Below are 22,906 nucleotides of genomic sequence, written 5' to 3' on the forward strand. Positions count from 1 at the left end.
GATTCAGATCAATGTTGGCAGAGGCCTGGAAGCAAGTTTCCTGGATTTGGCTGCTGAACAAAGTCTGATGAATCTAAGAGATGGAGAGAGAATAAAATCAAATTTTAACCACAGGGTGAAAGATGAACAGTATTGGAAACAAATACAGTAAATTATTTACTTCCCTTTAATCTGATATTGTGCACATTTCTATTTCTGCTAGAAATCAATTATTCTTCAGACTGTGTGTGTACTGTTGGAATTTTTATTGTTTCGTGCAAAATAATTGGTGTTCATGGGGTGGGGGGCCTAATATGTTACATGACCATCAGTGTGACAACTGGAGTCTAATCCAAGCTTCAGTGTCCCCTATCACCATTTAACATTTTAAGGCTTGTTTTAATCTCTTCGAGCTTTCTTCAGTTAGTCACAGAGGACTTTTATTGCATCCTTATTGAATACAGTACTATACTTGTTTTTATTTTCCACACATCTCTAAAAGTTTTTTTTACTTATGTTGACATTTTCATGAGGTTGGAGTGGAGTTGGGAGGTGGGGGGGAGAAGAGTCACAGAGTCATTGATGCTTGGGGGCCAGTGCTAATGTTAATGCAGGTGGATGCATATTTTAGTATAGATATATCCAATTTTCCAGGTGCTAGGAGCTGAGTAATCTGATCAGAAATCTTGCTGCAGCTCAGATGTCGAGACTATCTTGAGGAGGTGCATTTTTTGAGGTGTATGTATTCCAATACAATAAACATAGCAACTGGCATTTATGCAGTACATTCACATCACAGAACATCTCAAAGCACTTGACAAATTTGGTGACGCTTACCAAGCAGTGAAAGATTTAACAATGTTGAACAAAAGCACAGGCAAAGACAGGCTTTTTTGGGACATATTTGAAGGTGGGGAGTGATGTTGCAAGGTGAGGTCATTTGAAGTCTTCAAGGTGATGAAGGAATGGATGGGGCTCATCATTACGTTAATGTGCTGTCACCTTAAAAGGCCAAGGCAAACTGAATCATTGTGATAACTGAGTATGGATCCAGTGTTAAAGCCAAATTCAGTCTGTTTCTTTTGCTTCAGATAAGTAAAATCAATTTTTGCTCTGCTAAATTGCAATCTTCTTTACCACAGGATTAAAGCAGTCGTATTTTCAAAGGTATACAGACTGCTTCAAGCTGCTGTTCATCAAATATCTTCATGGCAGGCACCAGAAAGTAATTATTTACCCAGAGGGTTACTAACAACTGGAACTTGTTACTAGTAAGGGTCATTGAAAAAACCCCATTTCACTGGAGTCATTTAATAATCAGCTTGATGCTGATACTTGATGCTCATGGGAGAACAGTTGGGTGGATATTCTGGAAGGATGAGATCAAATGGGTCAAAGGGTCTTCTTTAACCAATCCTTTATTTTGATCTTGGGATGTTAGAGCTATATTTGTTCTGATTGACTCCTTGTCTGACATGAAGTCCTGGATGAGCATTAACTTTCTGCAGCTGAATGTCAATAAGACTGAATCTATTTTATTTGGTTCCCAACAGAACCTACCTACATGAAAGTGCTCTGATTCCATCAATCTCGCTGGCTGTTCGCTCATACTGAACTAGCTGGTGCACAACCTTGGCATTCTGCTCGACCCTGAGCTGAGTTTCAAACCTAACATCTGGTCCGTTGCCAAGACTGTCATCTCCCACCTCTGGAACATTGTTTGCATATATCCATGCATCACACTGCTAATATCACCGTGATAATAGATTTTTCCAATACTACTCTTGCAAGCATTTTAATAACATTATAAAAAAAACTAATAAGTCACATTGCTTTCCAATGTTGAGTGGTAAATTGTACTACAAGAAGTGATATTGTATTGCTTCCAGTGGTATAAACAGGCCCATCACGGTGCACTGTGAACTTTAGGCCAATGATAGATCTTAGAAAAGAGAAGGAGGCCAGAATCAAATCCATGGGAAAACACACTACTCCCAAATAATAATAAATAATAACAATGCTTGAATTTGATATAGTGCATTTTCAAATCTTCGAGACATCTCAAAGGCTTCACAGGATATACTGTAAAGTGAATTGATTGTATCTTTTCTAGGTGAAACACGACAGCCAGTTGCACACAGCAGTGTTCCACAAACAGTCATGGTTTGAGTGACCAAATTATTATTCTTTTTTAAAAGGGATTATTACACCTGGAAAAGCGATCCGCCAATAGACTAACACCGGGTTCCTATTTACTGCTAGGTAAACAGAGGCGTGTGGAGTAAGGAAACTTTCCCAACATTTCACCCTGCCGGGAATCTGCTGAACTGTTGGAAAGTTGCCATGCAGTATGTTGTTTCATTTTCAATAAGCTTTACTTTGAGTGCCTAACCATGCAATAAATAGCCGTGCAACTAGTGTCCTGTGCACTTCATTATTAGAAATGAAGCATGGCAGGCTAGAGGTGCTGCTATTTCAATAAACCTTCAAAACGTTCCTCATTGGGGCAACCTTTCATTAAAGATTACTTTCATTCATCAAAATATATTTTAGCTTTCCCCAGCAACGTTCTTCCCTCCTCTTCCAAAGATAGGTACAGTTCCACATTTGCTGGTTGTCTTCCAGTATCTCACCCGAGTGATTAATCGTATGTGAGCTCAACAATGAGAGTCAGTAGCTGCTTGACCTTTGGTTGAGACAGCTAAGCCTGAACTAGCCTTCAGCTGATAAACATATGTACGTACTTTGCAACAGGGGCCACTTAATACTAGTAAGGAGTGGGAACCCTCACTGATTTATTCCCATTCTTAGCCTAGTATTTAAGAAACATTAAGGTGTCTGACTCAATTGGCAGCATTTTCACCCTTACATACATATATGAATGTAATTTTGTTGTCATTGTGATCATGGTCTAGGCTGATACTCCAATGCAATGATGGGGGAAGTGCCATATTGCTGGCATAATTGCTGAACTGATCCTGAAGCTTTTTCTCTGATTTGCATTAAATCTGTATTGTCGGAGGTGCTGTGTTTCAGATGAGATGTTCAATTGACATCTTGTCTGCCTGTTCAGGTGGACGTTAAAGACCTGGCATTACAATTTCAAAAGTGAGGGGAGTTTCTCCTGGTAAACAGGTCAACAATCCTCCAGTTAAATCACCTCCTGATTGTTTGCAGGACAACCCTATGTGTAAATTGGCTTCTGCACTTGCCTACAAATACAACAACAAAAAAATTACATTTATAGAGCCCCTTTCACGTTGGGAGGACGTTCCAAAGTGCTGAACAGTCAGGTGTTGGGGCCTGAGCATGCGGGAGGGGTGGGGTAGGGGTGAGGGAAGGCAGAGAGATGGGAGGGTGACCAAAGCCACGATCGAAGAGAAGGGTCTTGAGACTGGCCTTGAAGGAGGCAAAGGAAGAAGCGAGGCAAAGGGACTGTGGGATGGAGTTCCAGAGTGTGGGGACAGAAAGGCTGAAAGCCCGGCCATCAATGGTAGGGTGGTCGGGCGGGAGACATGGAGCAGACTGGAGCCCGCTGAATGGAGGGAGCGGGCAGGTTGGTAGAGAGTCAGCAGTCAGAGAAGTAAGTAGGAGGGGACAAGGCCATGGATGGCCTTAAAAATGAGGACGAGGATCTTGAATTCGCTCCTCTGGGGGATGGGGGGGCCAGTGGAGTCGGGCGAGAGTGGGAGTGATGGGGTCATGGAGCCTGGTGCGTGAGAGTACACAAGCTGCAGAGTTTGGGATGATCTGCAGCTTGTGAAGGGAAGAGTTGGGAATACACAGTCACCCCACAACAGTAATTAATGTGAAGTGCTTTAAGACATTTCAACGTGATAAGGTATTATTTTGTAAACAAGGTTGAAAGTCATTAAAACATAGCAGATGCCATTCAGCACATTGAGCCTGTTTCACAGCTTTATTAGTATTCCATATCATGCCTGATCTTGAAATCTCATTTTTGTATCTTTAATCTTGTTCTCCAAGTATCTACCTATTCCTCTTTTAAACAACCCAATCAATTCTGCATCTATGGCTTTTTGGAGCAATGTATTTCATATTTTACAACTCCTTGTGTGAATTTTTTTTCTGATCTCACTTTCAATCAGTCTAAATGTAGAGCTTTGTAATTCTTATCCAGCATAGATCATAAAAAAAATCTAAGACCATTAGAGTCTGGTATATCTTAGTTTCACAACTAGAGAGCTATATTTTAATAATTATTTTCTCATTATAAACTGTCTTCAATTTTCTCTCCTTGTCTCCTGAAGACAATTGGTTCCTTGTTCTTTCTGCTGGGGTACAATTCCACTGGCCCAGACATTATCCAATACTTCAACTAAGTGATCATGTATGAGGCTAGATGTTGTTGGAAAATGATATGGGACACAACCATTCCTCACCCTGTCTTCATCCAATGTTCTGATCATGATCAGGAGCAGAAACTTTGGCTGATTTTCTGTTCTGTTCTCCAACTGCTGCCTTGGCTGAGATCAGCTAATCGTCATATTCTAGTTTGCATGGCAGTGCCTTTGGCAGCTAGCCCAGTGCAGATATGATGGACCTGTGTGTTAAACATTCTGCGATTCTATGATTTACCTTTCCAGTATTTTGGTCACAAATTGTTTTAAAAAGTGTATTAAAGCAATGTTGATGGACGCAACAAATCACTCAAACAATCTTGTTTGTGTATACTTTATTTGACAGTATGTTGTCACTGCACTATCTTTGAACTTTTGGATTTGCATTAAATCTGGTTTTGGTTATCTGTGGTTTAAGTTTCCATTTCCTTTTTTTCATTGATCACATGCACTTTTCTCTAAGTATATTTTTCACAGTTTTTAAATCGAAGAGTATGGTTTCCTCTGTTCCTCTTTTTTCCATTGTCTCCCAGTTCCATGCTCTTCCTTCCTGGGCTGAAAAACAACAGTGATTGAGAAAGTAGGCAGATAGGTGACCAACCCCCCAAGGCCTTTGTCATTAAAACTCAGAACTGGCCACTAGGAGGTGCATAGAACCAACCTGGGTGATGATTCTCTGACTTGTTTTTCATTCCTTTGAAAAACACATGGCTTTCTCTCACTGCCGTTGTGGAGACCCTGTAAGTGTTAAAGAATCTCTTGTAGAAGATAGAGAAGTGAAACTACATTCAGTCTTTGCCAAAGGGCTGCAATTAGCACTCCTGTAGTTGATGAATACAATATGCATTTGTGGTCATTCGCCTCCAAATATGCAGTCACTTCCCTTTACAATATATCCTGTGAAGCGCTTTGAGACGACTTCCTGACACGAAAGCCACTGTATAAAATGTAAGGATTATAATTATTATTATATTAACAAGGTCACTCGGCTCACATTGTTAGCAATTCTGCAGCCAAGTGTCAGAGGGCCATTATAATCATTTAGAATTGCACACCATCTGTATTACTTATTTTAACATAAAATCTATTAACCAAAACCATTCAGCCCATCAAAACCGTTTATTTCACAGACCATGATGCATCTACCGTACTATAAATTCCATCTCACCCATTCCTGGGGAAAACTTTAAGAATCCTCAAAAATAATCAAGCAAAGATCCAGATAATTCATCCATCCCATGTCTCCACTATTCAGCCTTGGCTTGCTGCCCACCAATGTCTGCCTGTTTAAAGATCGCATAGCACTACTCAAAATGAGGAGGGAGTTTCTCTCGATGTCTTTCGCCTGGTGTCCTCGGGTAAAAATAAAGTGGGCATTTACTTTATTGGCTGTCTTGGTGGGAAACTGATGTGCACAGATGGGCTGCTGTATTCGCCTACAAATATACAGTCACTGCACTTTACAATAAATCATATGAAGCGCTTTGAGACGTCCACCTGACCTGAAAAGTGCTATGCCAAATGCAAGGGTTATTTTTATCCCAGCCCCTGGCCCTGCTCCCTGTGTGGAACTGAAACGGGCGAAAGGTTACAGTCCTACCTACTGACACTGGTGGAATGCTGTGATCTTGAAGAGAATAAAAAAATCTTCTGAATCTGAGTGCTTTTCGGGCACGATGTACATTTTGTTTCTCTGCCTGCAGTTTCCACTATTGGGATCCCTCTTTGTTCTTTTTAAGATATAATGTCCTCCAATTTGAAATGTAAATGCTGCAATATATGGCGTACCACTGGCGGAGGACAATCCCCATGGCAGTGGTGCCTTGCCAGCAAATAAATAGCCCCTGACAGCAAAATGTCATTGTAATATACATTTGCAGTGGAAGACGGTAAAATAGCACATTATCCATCTCGACTAAAAATACATGTTTGCGTCAGTATCGAGATATGAGCAAAGCAGCTAAGCACACAGACCTACAGGAATGGGGGAAAGATTTTCTGACGCTCGAGATTGTAAAATAACACATTAACCCCCACATCTCTTTTACCAAAAAAAATGATAATTTGATTTGCACCAGTATTGAGACAAGAGCAACACAGCTAAGCGCACAGATTTACTGGAATTGGGAGGATGGGGGGGTGGGGTGGGGGGTAAGTTTCCTGTGTTTATTTACATCTGAACAGGGTTCTAACGCTTGGGGTTTTTCGTTTTAAATGTATTTTGAGATGCAATGTCTAAGAAAAAAAAACAAGGCTGGGCTTTGCTGGGTGCTTGACGTCAGTGGCCAAGCTCCTTCCCCCCCCCACCCCCACACCCCATCCCCACACCCCCTCCCCCAGTGGTAAGCTGGTTTGGGGGAGGGTTTATCGCGAGATGTGCAGAGACACAGGAGCTGGGGCTTTCAGTATCTCATTTCCCTGTTAGTGGAAAGGCTGAGGAGTGAGTTAGTGAGTGAGTGAGTCGGTCACACACAGTCAGGCTGTTGCTTTACACCAGAGGAAGAGGGACACACACCAACCACAAGAGGACAGAGACTGAGAGCAGGACAGGACAGGCACAGGGTCACACTCACACACACACACCACACACATTGCTTGCATTGCTGGAGAGAGCAGCAGCAGCAACAGCAGCAGCAGCTTCAGATCTGCTGTGGTGTTGCTCAGGGGTTGGATTGACTGGTTGAGACGAGAGGGGGGAATCGTTTTCAGGCTGTCACACAACCTGCAGTGAGGACACACACAGACACACACACAGAGACACACACACACACACAGTCTCACACACACACACAGACAGAGACACAGTCACACACACACACACACACACATAGACACATACACGGTCACACACGGATTGACTGACTGGGGACAAGGAGCACAGCCAGACGACCCCCACCCCCCACCACCCCCCTCCTCCCCACCCCACCACCTCCCCCCCCCCCCCCAGCACTGTCCAGCTCTGCCCATTGCACACACACACACTCACACCTGTAGTGAGAGAGAGAGGGAGGGAGGGGGGGGGGGGGGGGGGGTGTGGAGAGAAGACAGTATAATAGCAGACACGGTGCTGCTGCTGCTGCAGCCCCACAGCCGAGCATTGCCCGAGGTGCCCGGGGCGGCTGCCGTGCACCAGCGAGCGGGGCAGTGGCTGAGCTCCCGAGTCGGTGCTGTGCTCAGAGCGAGGAAGGCGAGAGCGAGGAGGAGGAGGGCGGCGGCGGCGGCGGCAGCGGCGGCAGCGACCACCATGGCTTCCACCACCTGCACCAGGTTCACTGACGAGTATCAGCTCTTCGAGGAACTCGGAAAGTACGGCTACAAAGTGGCAGCACCTCTGAGCTGAGTGACATGGGCTGTGTTTGATGTGTCAGTCCAACAACATGTTGCAATGTGTTTGATTTCCTTAACCCCCCCTCAACCCCAACCCCTCAACCCCCCCAACCCCTCACCCCCCCAACCCCTCACCCCCCTCAACCCCCCCACCCCAACCCCTCAACCCCCTCAACCCTCACCCCCCTCAACCCCCCCAACCCCTCAACCCCACCCCTCAACCCCCCAACCCCTCACCCCCCCCCCCTCACCCCCCCCAACCCCTCACCCCCCCAACCCCTCACCCCCCAACCCTCACCCCCCCTCAACCCCCCCAACCCCTCAACCCCAACCCCTCAACCCCAACCCCTCAAACCCCAACCCCTCAACCCCAACCCCTCAAACCCCAACCCCCAACTGAATGAAAGCTTCTGCTCAACTGGCACTGAGAGCCGGGGATCCCAGCAGCTGCCATGGTCTGTGTGTGTGTGTGTGTCTGTGTGACTGAGTGTTTGTTTGTGTCTCCCTTTTCCATGTATTTAACACAACAACAAGTCAGGGATACATTTCATCATAATAATAATAATAATAATAATCATCATCAGAATGATCCTCGCGTTCGACACCGCGCCTGATCAAGTCCTCCGGACATCTCGAGCGCTTCGCCGGATGCACCGTCAAGTGAATTTGACCGCGTCGGTTTGTGGGCGAAATTTAACGCCCGCTCCCGGGGGGGGGGGTGGGGGGGCGTCCGATCCTGCAAACTGCCCGGTCAAGTTTACGTATTGATTTGCAAGTACAGTTCGCGCGTTGTTGCCGATTTTTGTTTGGCTGCCGGAGTGTATTGTGTTGTAAACATGGGTTTTCTTTAATCACGGTATCCTATGAAATCCAGTCCTTGTGATTTTTTTGGGGGGGCGGGCGGCGGGCGGGGGGGTTGACTCTCTTTGTTGTTAGTGAGGCTGTTTTAATGTTTGGAAAATGTGTTTTGAATATTAACCGAGCACCCCTGCTACCACCATCACTGCACGAGCAAATAGCTTGGTTGTCCGTCAGTTGGACCTAAGCAGCATTGTAATTTATTAGGATCTTAAGTTACCCAACTCTGGACAGGTTTTTTGCTCTGAGACGACTTCCAATTGCCAGTTGTTGTTGTTGATTTGAGCGTATTGTTGCGTTGCTTTCAGGGGAGCATTCTCGGTGGTGAGGAGGTGCATGAAGATCTCGACAGGTCAGGAATATGCTGCCAAAATCATCAACACCAAGAAACTGTCTGCCAGGGGTGGGTATATGTTTTTTTTCTCTCTCTCCCAAACAGTTTTTTTATATACAAAAAAAATTGCCTTCACCTTACTAATTTGTGCTAGATTGGTGGGTAAATAAATTCAGTAAATACCAGTTTAAGTTGTTCATCGTGTTGTAAATTGCTGCAATCTCAAGACTTTCAACACTTCAAGATGAGCTTTAGGAAGAACGGTGGGCAATGTGTTATACAATACTCGCTGAATCAAACCAACTTTGGTTTCAGGGGCTGTGGCAGCAAAAATAAGTAAATAGGCAGTGAGAATGCAGGATTATCGGTGAATTCTTTGAAGCAAGTTGTTCTTTGTAACAAGATTTGGAACTAGTTGAAGCTTGCATGCTCATGTTTACTGTGTATGTGATTGGGGAATATCACAAAAAATGTGTGAACACCCTTTTGGGCCTATGTGTTGCACCCAGTGCAGTGGAATCCGTTTAATTTAAGCACTTAACTTTGTAATAGCACAGCCGCCCATTGTTGTGAAGCGGCATGGAGTTGTCATTGATGTGCAAGGCAAATTGTATGCATGAATCTTCATGTGTCATAAATGTTTCTGTGACACTATGTTCTGAAATTGGCATGTGAAAACTAGCCGATTATGTTTTAACATGAGTTTTCATGGATAGAATTTTTATGTTTCACAGTTTTCTCCCTTTGCTTGCTCTTGTCAACCTGGCTTTTCCAACTGGGAGGGTAGGACATGCTGGAACTACCCACCCAGTCAGTTTGATTAGTGCAGGAAATGAAGTGCAAAAGAACGTAATGTTTCAGAGGCTCAGCAGATGCTGCTCAAGATCCCTCAGTCAGGACAGAAGGATATAAATGCCTTTTCAAAGCTTACCACTTCAATTTCAACTTGGCTGTCCAAGAGTGATTCAGTCGTCTTGGTTTTGGACTGCGAGAGTTATTGAAAAATGTTAGAATATGCCTTATAATGTTTCTTTAATATAATATTTGGCAAATACGGAATTGGATTTTATTGTGGAACTCATTTTAAATTGGTGGCCTCCTGATTTACCACCTTGATATTTCTGAACAATAACAAAACAACACAATTACATTTGTATAACTCCTTTCACATTAGGAGGATGTCTTGAGACGGGTCTTGAAGGAGGCAAGGGATGGGGCGAATCAAAACCTGGATTTTCACTGATCCCTGGCTTTAAGGACTCACTGCTGTTGAAGTGGGCAGGCGGGAGCCAAGTTTCAATGATGATATAAGCTCTTTTATCCTTAGAAACCTTGAGCTGTATTCACAATTAGACTAATTACCATTTATAGGGCAGTGTTGTTTCTAGGTCTGTGTTAATAGGTTTGCATCCTGTTGTATGTTGCTTTATTTGACTATGAACAATGCACTTCTAGAAAAGACCTTTATTTCAATATATAAAAAGACATTTTCGTAGTATTTTGTATAGTACAGATAGCACATTTTAAGAGTTTCTCATCCTATTTTTCGGGTTCATTTGAGTTGCTTGATATGAAGGAGCAAACAATCTTGCATTCCGAGTGTGACAATTATTCTTTAAGTTTTATTTTTAAACTTGCGTTAGATCATGATCTGTGTGACATAATTGAATAATTAATGTTAGCCATTTTGCTGCATTAATTGATGGACTTAACACCCAAACAGTAGTTCTATTTATTGCATATCATTCCATTCAGTGTATTATCTTCTCGGGCCATTTAATGAAGCACATTTAGAATAAATAACAGTTTTGCCCAATGCTAAGATGCCCTGTTGGTTTGGACTTTGCCTTGTAGGTTAGAAGTTTATATGAGCCAGACAATTGGCAACCATGAACAATCCCATATAAAAAAAATTGCACCTACCTGAATTTAGAGCCACCTGAGTTGAAACCCAAAACGTTGTGGTTGCTCAGTGATCTTAGTTGCGCAGGGTGTTTACAGTAGGAATGAAAAGTTGTATTTATTCTATCTTTATCTAAAGCACAGGTCTATAAGCCAGCTAATGAGATGATTTAGACCAGTCATCAGCAAAGCATAGACTTCCTCCCTTAAATTAATAATTGGTTGGTCTTACTGCTGCAGCATAATAGTGCATACTAAATTCATTAAAATTGTTGAGCGCCAATACTGGGCGAAGGTTTCAAATTACTGAGAAGCATGCCCCAGAATGAGATATTCAAGTAGCTCTTGTAGTTTGAACAGTAATAAAAAATTCATCATATGTTTTGAGCATGTCTATTCAGACTAAATGTTTGTTGTGTGAATTTTTGAGTAGCTTTGTGTTCATGAATGTCTGTCGCCAGTAATTACAAAGTTGCCCTTTCTGAGTGTGTTACAGTGGTCGGTTCATTATTGGTTTGGTTTGCGAGACTTATTTTATGGTCACAATTCAAAACACTGGAATTGATTCTAGCACCCAGGTTTGATTGCTAGCTTCAACACAGCTTCAAATTTCATGAGCTCCTTCTGGGAGCATTTTATTGGCTCTCTTTTGGAAAATTGGACTAAGTGCTTTGTGGCACAGGAAGAAAGAAAACCAAATGAATGACCTACTCTGCCCCACAATTGTTTCCTGCTGGTTGATGTGACAGTGTTGACATCAGCGACAGAGAAGTCTGCAGCTGAGGTGTGAGCGTTCTATGTGAAGATGGAACTGAGCTCAGATCGGATGAGAGAAATTGATAGAACCAAACTGCCTTATGGTGATTTATTGGATTAGATATTTAAGGCCTGTGGAGTGACAGAAATTACAGCACAGATGAATGCCTATTGCTAATAAAGCCTGTGCTGAATTTTAACCAATCTAATCTCAACTTTCTGATCCCTTCCTTGTATTGTTCCCTCCTAAATATTAATTGCATTCCCTTTTAAGTATTATTAAAGGCTTGGCCTTAATAGCTGACAGTATCACCATCCATGGATGCACGTTCTACCTTACTAAACCAGTCCGGAAACTTGGCGTCTTGTTTGACGCTCAAGTCTCCTTTCTACCCCACATCTGTGTCATGACCCGCTCTGCTCTCCCCTACCTCTGCAACATCGCCCGGCTCTGCCACTGTCTCACACCGCAGGCCGCCGAAACCCTCATACCGCATTAATAACATTGAGGCTTGACTATGCAACCTCTTTGCTTGTCGGCCTCCCCAACTCCTCCCTCCACAGGCTGCAGATCATCCAGAACTCTGCAGCCCGTGTCTCTTCCCCACCAGGCTCTGTACCCTATCACCCCATCCTTACCTGACTCCACTGGCTTCCCATCACATAGAGGATACGGTTCAAGAATCTGGTCCTCACCTTCAAAGCCCTCCATGATCTTGCTGCCCCCTACCTCTGTGACCTCCTAAACCCCTACCATCCTGCCTGCTCCCTCTGCCCAGTGGGCTCCGACCTGCTTCACGTTCCCTGCCTCAGCCACCCCGCCATTGTCAGGTGAGCCTTCTGATACTCTGCCCCACCCTCTGGAACTCCTTCCCGCAGTCCATCCACCTCGCCTCCTCCCTTGCCACCTTCAAGACCCATCTCAAGACCCTCTCCTTCGACCGTGCTGCCGATCACCCTGCTTCTCCCACTGCCCTCCCCAATCCCGACCCCCAGCTTGGCTCCGAAACACTGACTGTCCAGCGCCTTGGGATGTCCTCCCAATGTGAAAGGCTTGATACAATTTTTGTTGTTGTTGTTGCTTTTGGCAAATCAATTTGTGTTCTAACAACCCTGTACATGTTCCAAATGGCCCTCACTGCCTGGGAACATCCTCTCGATATGAAAGGCACTATATATAAACGTTATTGTTGTCGTCCATGTTACTCATACTCCTTAATTACAGATTTATTTTATGTTGTAATTAAAACGTTGCTGAGTGTGTTACAGTGGTAGTTCGTTATTGGTGTGGTTTGCAAGACTTATTTTATGATAACAATTCAAAAGACTTTTGTAGATATAGAAGTGGAGTTAATTCTGGCAGCCAGGTTTGAATCCAAGCTTCAACACAGTCGCATTTCATTAGCTCCTTCTGGGCGTGTTTTATCTGTTTCTCGTTTGGAAAATTGGACTGATTGCTGTGCGGCAATTATAATAATAATAAAATTAAGTTACAGATTTACTATCCAGCAGGAGGTTTTCCTGTCAAAAACCTTTTAGAATTTTGATGACCTCTCTTGTCCTTCCACTTCTAGAAAGTTTTCACTGGACCGGAACATTCAGTCCCCGTTAGGTTAGCAGCCCCCAACTGCGGATCAATGTCAGTGACACTGTATAAAGGCCACAGCAAATGTAGTGAAGGTTGTGAGATGACCAACTTGTTTGAGTATCCTCTGGATTGTACTGGCAAGTGTCTGGCTTTAGCTGGTTCAGTTCCACCAGGTTGTGTGTGTGCGCGGGAGTGGGGGGGGGGGGGCCCTTGCGTGTGTGTGGAGGGGGGGGGTCCTTGTCTGTGCGCGGGGGTGGGGGGCATTGCGTGCGCTCATGGCGCGAGGGGGGGGCTGCACTGGGCGCGAGGGGGCGGGCTGTGCCGGGCGCGAGGGGGGCTGCGCCGGGCACGGGGGGGGGGGGGGGGGGCTTGCGCGGGGCGCGAGGTGGGGGCTGTTCGTGGTGGGTGTGGGAGGGTTATGCGGGTGTGGGAGAGAGATGGTGTGTGTGGGTGGGGTGGGAGTGTGTGGGGGTTGCACTCGGGGTGTGGAGGGGTGTGCGCGGCGGTGTGTGGGCGTGTAGTTGGGCGAGGATGTCTTATCATCCCCGACTCTTGGAGAGAGATTGTGCATGGAAGCAGAATCTCTGCTTCATAACCCGTCTGTAGCTCTAAGAGACTTTTAAGTCCAACATGTGAATTCTGCATGTGTCAAACTCCCAGCCGGCTTTTTTTTTAAAAAGTGTGCGAATGAGATGGCAAGGAGTTAATGGAAATTGGTGGTGTGATGAGAAGAGCAATTGTTAAAAACACTGATGGACTTTGTTAAGTGCTCTTGGAATTCCACCAGCATTTATTTGAAAAAATTAAAACGTTTGTAAGTGCACCTTTTTGTGTTAATGGAAAATAAATGAAGAAATATTACAGGATTTTTTTAGGCTAACCTGGTAAATATATTTATACATGGAGAATATTATCTACCTCATTTAAATCCTATCATGATTCAAAAAAGGTTAGTCCTTGCTTCAGCAGCACATCAAAAGCCTAGTTTGTTTTGATTGAACAACATTCTGAAATCTATTTCATGCCATGAATCTGAATTGTAAAGTGATTTTTTTCCCCACCAAATAAAGGTTTAACGTCCACAAGATTGAAGAGATGGATTGCATTTCAAATTCGGTGTTGAATTTGCTCTGACTTATTTGGGTTAGCGGGATTGTTTTAAGAATAATGATGGTGTTCCAATGCACAATATGGATTGTATTGTATTGAGCAATGGCCAGGTACAATTTTTAATGAATATTTGTTAAGAGACCGACTGTGACGAGCTGCCTTATTCTGTGTCTTGCCTAGCGAGGATTTAGTGAAATTACAGTATTCTGTCGCTACGTTTGCAGCAAAGATGATTACTGTATCACACTTCTTAGAATTGAAGGGTTCTATTTGCTTTGTTGGCCAATCCACTGGTTATTCCAGACCTAATTGCTGCAGACTTGATATGATTCTTTTTAAAATTTTAGCAAACGATAAACCATATGCTTAAAATTGCATCATTTCTTTTGGGATCAATAGACCAGCAATTTAGCTTTGAATGGTTCACTCTATTCGTGATAAAATATTAGAAGGCTGTCATTACTGAGATTGGAGAATTCAACAACAGCTTGCTTTTGCGTAGTGGCCCTCACATAGGGTTATTGTTATTTTATCATTAGGGTTATTTTTTTTCTTCCACTTTTTTTTCCTTTTGCTCTTTCCGCCTAGGACTATATTCCAATTATGACTGAGAGTGTGTTCTGTGGTTTTCTATATATTCTTGCATTAAATATAGTGCCTTATCACATGATTGATGGCTTGAAGCACTTCACAGCAGCAACGTGTGGTGACAGTGTTTGTAGACAGGCAATTTTGCACATAGCAATGTCCAACAAAAGCCATGAAGTGAGTTACCAATTTTCTTTTGGGTGGTGGGGCTTGTTATCCAGGATACTGGGAGAAGTTCCCTTCTCTTTTCAAATAGTGCCATGGGATCTTTAACATTCTTTGAACAGGCAGACTGGACCTCGGTTTAAGGACTTATTTGAAAATGGGACCTGCAACAATGCAATGCACCCACAGAACTGTGTGAGTTCAAGTCCGAATGTGGGATTTTGGACAAAACTCTACAACCTTCCGAAGTGGGACTTTTACCAACTGAGCCAGGCTGTCATTTGTTGTGATAGGACTGATGTTTTTCTATTCCTTCTTGCTTCTCCTCCTCTTCCCCCCTGCAGCCAGCATGAATGAAATTGTCAATTTCCCAGTGTGATGGGGAACCACAGGCTCGAGTCCACATCCTGTCATTCCGTTGTGCTGCTGTGTGTGTGGTGTCATGGAAACGCCTGCTATTCTGAGAATACATCTAGGGATTAGTTTTTCAAATGTAAAGTATGTTGAAAATAGCACTTGTGTCTTTGCGTAACAAGATGCATAAATATGCTTCCCCTGTTAGTTTGAGGGGTCATTTGGACAGATTGGTCCAGTAAGAGATTTGACACTGATTCACAAGAGTGGCTCTTATTTCCTGTTGCAGATTTAAAGGGAACTGAATATCTTTCAGTGCTATAATTGGGTTAAATAAATGATACTCCGATTTCTCTTTTGCTAAATTAAGAATATTTTTCAAGTATGGATCTAAAATACCTAGAAATATCACCCCTATCATTTCTAATTCTGCGCTTCCTTATTGTAGTTGCTGTTGATATGATTAGAAATTGTTCAGTGCATATTATTGTTCTGACTTGTCACCTGCAAGGCACAATGCAATATTCTTGGTGTGATGGATGTCTCGCTCTTATTTGTTGGTGTAGGTGGGTGGATTATTCAAGGATTAATCCAGATTCATTCAACTAATGAAAGCTGTTGTCTCATCGCACTGTATTTCTGCATATTTTCGCAATATGTCCACCATGATCTGTTTCAGTAAATAAAGTTTGTGTTGTTCCAATGGAAGAATATTCTATTTCCAATGTCAACTTATTCTTGCCCGTTAGAATTATGTAATTTAAGTTTTTAAAAAAATAATTCTTGCATTTTAATTTTTAACTTTTTCTTACTTAAACTATACATGGATTCCATATAAGAGAGAGAGAGAGACGTTTCACAACGGGAGAACATCTCAAAGTGCATCACAAGATTTACTATAAAGTGTGGTGACCTTGCATTTTGTAGGCGAATGTAAATTTAGTTTTATTTGATCAATTTACTGGTTGGGATAATTGCCTGTAGCTTGTCTCTTTTTCAAAGCGTTTGAATGTTAAGCCTGTTATGTATGTACATTCTGAAGTGATGCTCTTCGTTGCCTCTGTTTCTGTACGAGATGGATTTTGGAACTTGACTTTGATCCAATATAAGAGCTTTGCTCTGAATCCTTGGGCTTCTAGCTGAGAATGGATGCAAAATTCACCTGAGCTTTCGGGCACCTCTGGAATTCAAATCAAGGATCTCTGACATGGGATGGATGTATTTAATAATCCTTTGCATTTGATGTAGCAACTTGTCACTTTCCAGGCTACTGAGCCTACTGGCCCCTTCCTCACTTGGCTCCATTGGCTCCCCATCCACCAGCAGAATGAGTTAAAGATCCTCTTTCTCGCTTTATAGTCTCATCCCCCCCCCCCCCCACTCCCACCTCTACATCCTCCTCAAACCCTACTGACCTGCCCATCCCCTTTACTCAGTGAACGTCAGCCTGCTTCACTATCCCGCATTATCTGCCCCACATTGCCAGGTGGGCTTCCAACCTTTTTGCCTCACACTCTGAATCTCCATCCTGGAGTCACTCCGACCAGCTTTCTCTCTTGCCTTGTCCAATGTCTGTCTTTGAGTGTGCTTCCGCTCATCTTTCCCATCCCCACCTTCCACCCCCAGCTTGGGTGCCCAACCGGTACAGAATAAGATCGCCCCTTGATATAAAAGGAACTATATAAATATTACTGTGTATTATATCACGTCAATATCTCAAAGCACTTCACAGGTTTTTACTGTGAATTGTTGTAACATTGTATTTGTAGGCAAATGTGGCAGCTGATTTACACCCTGCAATGTTGCACAAACAGCCATGGAGTGAGCGAGCAATCTTATCTGGGGGATTTTGGCCTGGGCACCGGGAGAAACTCCTTTCTTTTTTCAGGTATCACGAGAAGTTTAACGTTTAACGTTCACCTAAACACCTGGGATCTCAGTTTAATATCTTGTCTGAAGGTTGGCACCTCCAGCAATGCAGCAGACCCCAGCACAAGTGTCAGTCAAGACTGCGGGTTCCAAGTCTTGATGTGGGGATGACTGACATAGCTGCCATGCTGTTTGATAACTGTGTGAAGTGATTTAATGATGATGGTTTGCTTCAGTGTATAGAACCAAATAGAGCAAATAGAACCCAGTCGGAGTCCTTTGTGCACACTGGTACCTGTAAATCATTGTCAGTGGTTGTAAATGACTTTTTATAGGCGTACAGCAAAAACATTCTTGGGAGATTGCCATTAGGAGATTGCAAAAAAAAGTCAATGTTGCCTTTTCAACCAATTATCAACCAATTTAACTTTCTGGAGTTGGGAAAGTAAAAGTTAAAATAATACATAAGTAAAAGTATTCAGGGGCAACGTGCCTTTTCGTGTTTAGAGGAAGACGTTTATTTAAGTTCCTTTCCTTTGCTTAATTTCCTCATCGGCGTTCCCAACTCTTCCCTTCACAAACTGCAGACCATCCAAAACTCCGCAGCTCGTGTATTCTCACGCATCAGGCTCCATGACCCCATTACTCCCACCCTCGCCCGACTCCACTGGCTCGCCATCCCTCAGAGGATCGAATTCAAGATCCTCGTCCTCACTTTCAAGGCCATCCATGGCCTTGCCCCCTCCTACCTCTCTGACCTGCTGATTCCTTACCAACCTGCCCGCTCCCTCCATTCAGCGGGCTCCGGTCTGCTCCATGCCTCCCACCCGAACAGCCATACCATCGGTGGCCGGGCTTTCAGCCTCTCTGCCCCCACACTCTGGAACTCCATCCCACGGTCCCTTTGCCTCGCTTCCTCCCTTGCCTCCTTCAAGGCCGGTCTCAAGATCCTTCTCTTCGATCGTGCCTTCAGTCGCCCTCCCACCTCTCTGCCTTCCCTCACCCCTACCCCACCCCTCCCCCATGCTCGGGTCCTGACCCCTGACTGTCCAGCGTCTTGGGACGTCCGATGTGAAAGGTGTTCTATAAATGTAATTTTGTTGTTGCATCTGACCATTATGCCATAATGCAATAAACATACAAAGTTGGTTGATAACAATCTAACGCAAGTGGTGTGGTAATAACATTCATATGGCAAAGAGTTCAAAGTGTTTGATTTTCAGATAGCTTGATGTTATTCCACAAAATAGGTGAGAACAGTAGCAAAGTGGTGGTTAGCACTGCTGATGGTAAGAGTTTTAGAAATCTTAAACAGAAATGATGAAGGCTCTTGGGTGGGTGAAGTAGACTGGGAGATGGATGTTACATGGATCAAGATGGAAGAATTGGGGATAAGGGAGGAGAAAGTGCCTTAGACCTGAGACAAGTTCATAAGATTTTTCATTTTGTTTTGGTGTTTGCTTTCTTCAGTTGGTCATGAAATATTACATTGAATCATTGAGATATTTATACAGTAATGTTGAAGTCCTTTGAAGGAATTCTTTTACTTGCAGAAACGCATCATTATGCTTAAGGGTATCCAAACCAAACATCCCACGTACACATGGAAATTCCCTTCTTTTGGAATGGAATGCATACTCTCTTCCTAGTCTAGTTACACTTTTAATAAAAATAATGTATTCCATGATTGTCTTTGTAAGTGTCAGTGATGCAGTTGCTGTCAGGTGGAGATAAAAGTCTGGGTTTTACCTTGACAATGTTGATTGTGGCCACTTTTAATCTGCGTGAACAAGTGAGACTGCAGAAATTGATTTCTTTACAATGAATCCTATGAATCACTTTGAGACTTCCTGCCTAGATTGAAAAGCACTACATCACATGCAAGAATTATAATTTTTTATTATTAATTGTGGATGGAGTGGTGAATGTTTTGGGGGAGAATTTAGCATTGTACTCTAGTTTGCAGAGAAACTCCCTTTAACCTTGTCTGACAAAAACATGTGTTCCCATTCTTCTAAAACTCATTGTTGTTGCTTTATCATGTGAGTTTTCATGGTGCTAACACAGGATGTAAAATAGAATTGCAGCTTGAAAACTTATCAAGTCCTTACAAAACCGCTTCTGGGATTGTTGATGTATAAATCATTCTTGCACTTTATGACCTCTGAACTGTCTACTGAATTAGAGTACAGTAATTTGTTTTTGCATGTCTACTGTTCTTGGCATGTACAGTATTTGTAACTAAATGTCTGTTGCAAGATAATTTGTGTTTCAGTTACTGGAAAAAACTTTCCATCTTTTAGGTGAAAATAATGCTATATTCAAAGCAATAAAGTCAATATTTTTAATAGGTTTTCTGAACCAAAAATATGATTGAACAGAATATATACAACAGCAGAATGCAAATTAAGTTATGCAGTTTATAAACCTATGTTGAAGTGTGTAATGGAATAGTTTATTCTGCTTCCTGATAATGTGCTATAACTACAACCTTAGTGTGAATGTTTCTGCTTCCTACTTCATCGCACCTTACTGGGTGCAGTAGTTTGAGATTTTTCTTTGTGGTAAGACGCTATATAAATAATATCTCATGCAAGCATTATTTACTGAGCCATCTGTATGATTGCTCTAAAATTGCCAATAAAGTATTGTTTTGCAGCAAATTGAATGTAACCCTGACTCAATTGGTAGCTCTTTCACCTCTGAGTCGGAAGGTTGTGGGTTCAAGTATCACGTTGGAACTTTGAAATCGTATACCCTCGGCTGACACGGCAATGCAGTGTTGGGAGTGTGGTTCAGTCATCTTTCAAATGAGAAGTTAAAATGAGATGAAGTTCTTTGAGACATCCTCCCAATATTAAAAGGCAGAATATCAAATGCAAGAATTTGTATTTGTTAAATAAATCTCATGCTTTTGATCAGAATTCACTGGAGACCGGATTTAGATAGCTCGTACTCATACCAGTTGCATGATCAGTATGAGTATTAACCATACTCATACTGGTCATGCATTTCATGGCTTGCTGAGAACGTAAACCTTAACTTCCTCAATCTGTGCTGCTGTTATAAATGTTTGTGTGTGTGCCCAAGGCTCTGCTTGGCTCTTCTCAGTGCTTCTTGCCTCAGGTGCTGACCCACATCAACCTGCACGGATGGTAACTCCACCTGATGGAGCCAATACGTAACTTTGAGGTTTTGTTCGACCTCCCATCGTCTGAAACTCCAGATGGGGGTAATCCTTCACTCGGCTTTCCCTTACCTCCACAATGTCACTTCCTGTTGCCACTATTTTTCCCATTTCCTCTCCTGGGAGCCGAGACCCTCATGCACTCCTTCATCACGTCCTCACTGGGTTATTTCAATGACCCATTCTCTGGGCCCCACTTCTTCTTTCCTGCACAAGCTGTGTACCACCCAGAACCCTGCAACCTGTATCTTCTCCCTCGCTAGACTACACAAAACTATTGCCCCCCCACCCTTGTTCAGCTCCTCTGGTTCCCCATCCCCCAGTGGATCAAATTCAAGTTCCTTGCCCTCGCTTTCAAATCCCACCACATCCTTGGCTCACCCTACGTCTACTGCCTCCTGTGACCCTCCTCCACCGTCCTCCTGCATATTCAGTGCCCGATCCACTCATTCTGCCCATGTTCTCTGGAACTCCTTGCTGGAACCCCTCTGCCTTGCTCTTCCCTCCCCATCTTCAAAACTCACCTTACAATTTTGGCTGTGCTTTTGACCATCTTAACCCTTTCTTCCCCCCTGCTCCCCCAGAGCTCAGGGTCCCAGTCAGCCATGTGAAGCTTTTTAAGATGTTCTTCCTACATGAAAGACACTATATAATGTTAAATATTCTCATGGCTCAAAAAAGGTGAATGTGTTAAAAGGTGATTACACAATCCATCAGAGCATGTTGTGGAAAATAAAGGATGGGAGAATAGTGGCCTTCTGACAGGTTATATTAATCTGAGAGAGGTGATTAAAATAATGGAACAAGCTAGATGATGGCTGTTCTTCTCACTGCAAGATGGACAGAAAGCAAGAGGATCATAATGTTACAATTAGAACCAGGTTGGTTGGCAGAGGGATCTGGAACCATTTCTTATACCCAGGGTTGTGAAAATGTGGAATGCACTGCCCCTGTAGGCTCTAGAAAACCAATAGGATGCTTACAAGGGAGATGGATGAACAGTCGAAAAGGGAAGGAAATGGGATTAAAAAATCTGCCATGATTTAATAAAATGGTGGAACAGGTTTAATGGGCTGAATGGCTACCTCCTGTTCCTAAGTTTCCATGCCCATTTCTGGCCATGAATTAATCAGGTATGGGCCATTTAAGATGAAAGATGGGAAATTGTTTCCCCAGTTGATTTTCAAGTTAATGAGGTCTTGTGTGTATGATGATGATTTACTGATGATGGCAACAGGAACTCAATTAATCTCTGGCGTAGCCAATTTACTGCATTAGTTAAATGGGAACTCTGGTTTGGGGACTTTCTGTTTAGCTAATACCATGAATTCTAACTCTAATACACAGCACTGTTCCAAAAGAGTAACTTGGGTTAAGCACTATTTTGAAATATAGAGTGTTCTGCAGGAGAGCAAACTAAGGTAGGTGTTGGCAATAAACAACCATATCGTCTATGAGTCTCTGGCTTAGACCCTCTATCACCTGCAGTACAGAAAGAAGGAAGAAAAGCTCATGTGGGGAGCTGTAAAACTACATATAAGTTTGGAATATTTTAACGAGATGAGGTAATGCCAATGAATCATTTCATTGTATTTTTAAATGCCATTGGTTTAATGTTGACAAAAGGTTATAGAATATATATGTGTATGTTGTAGCTTAAATGTTTGCAAGTTTATTTGACTGAAATGTTTTCTGGTCAGAAAATTTAGGTCATATTCCAGGGCCTTGGGACCCTCGATGTGAAAGGCGCTATACAAATGTAATTTATCGTTGTTGTCCTGTTTTTATGTGAGCAATACTTAAGATTGTGATATTGTGCATTGCAAAATCAATGCCATATCCTCCAATAAATATACATTTTTATTATTTGGGACTACATAAATTGCGATCCATAAAATTCTAACCTGTACTATCGCGGTTTCACTGTGCATGCTTGCAGCTTGCAGGCTCCCACGCTAAAAGAAGAAATGTATTGACTTCTATTTTAGCATGAAGTTCGGTCGTTGTGCAGGAAGAGAGCGACTGGCTGTGTGTGTACGCACTGAATGGTGTCTACAGTGCAACCACGTTACAATCAAATTCAGACTACAAAGAAGCGAGTCATAACTGATCTGCATTGCTATCTTGCTTAAATCAACTAACTATTGTGTTCTTTTCTAAGGAACCATAATTTTTCCAGTTTTTACTTAACTGTATTTTTGTACCATTAGAAATGTATCAATTTGGAGGAGGGATTAGATTTCCAGTAGTGAAGTCTATACAAAAATGAAGATTAATATCATGTGGAGAGTTCTATTGGGAAAATAATCTGAGGCTGATGAACCTTTCCTGGCACGCTTCACGTTTCTGAACAGGGTACAGATCTGCTCTTGCCTCAAGCATTCAATCTGGAATAGTCATTGCTCCTCTGAATATTTCTGTCTAATGCTTCAGAATACAACACCACTTGCTCTTTGTCATTCTTAGAATCTCAGTATTGAAGTCACAATTCATCTCGCTGTCGGCTGTACATTTTCTATCCCAGCGTC

General features: G+C 42.9%; 1 protein-coding gene across 14 annotated transcripts in view; it reads left to right on the forward strand.

Annotated features, from left to right (window-relative positions):
* The first annotated feature begins 7,349 nt into the window (after positions 1-7,349).
* Positions 7,350-22,906, forward strand: part of LOC103180901 (calcium/calmodulin-dependent protein kinase type II delta chain) — a 157,215-nt gene continuing 141,658 nt past the window's right edge. For 12 of the 14 annotated variants that reach the window (XM_042339799.1, XM_042339821.1, XM_042339788.1 and 9 more), the window contains exons 1-2: positions 7,524-7,646; positions 8,834-8,928. In XM_042339799.1, coding sequence (XP_042195733.1) covers positions 7,585-7,646; positions 8,834-8,928 — 157 coding nt within the window. In that variant the 5' untranslated portion in view covers positions 7,524-7,584. Of the gene's footprint in view, positions 7,647-8,415; positions 8,524-8,833; positions 8,929-22,906 lie in introns of those variants that run through there. The other 2 variants (XM_042339829.1, XM_042339820.1) reach the window with 2 other exon arrangements.

This window comes from Callorhinchus milii, unplaced genomic scaffold (genome assembly GCF_018977255.1).
Source record: "Callorhinchus milii isolate IMCB2004 unplaced genomic scaffold, IMCB_Cmil_1.0 Scaffold1, whole genome shotgun sequence".
Classification (NCBI taxonomy): Eukaryota; Metazoa; Chordata; class Chondrichthyes; order Chimaeriformes; family Callorhinchidae; genus Callorhinchus; species Callorhinchus milii.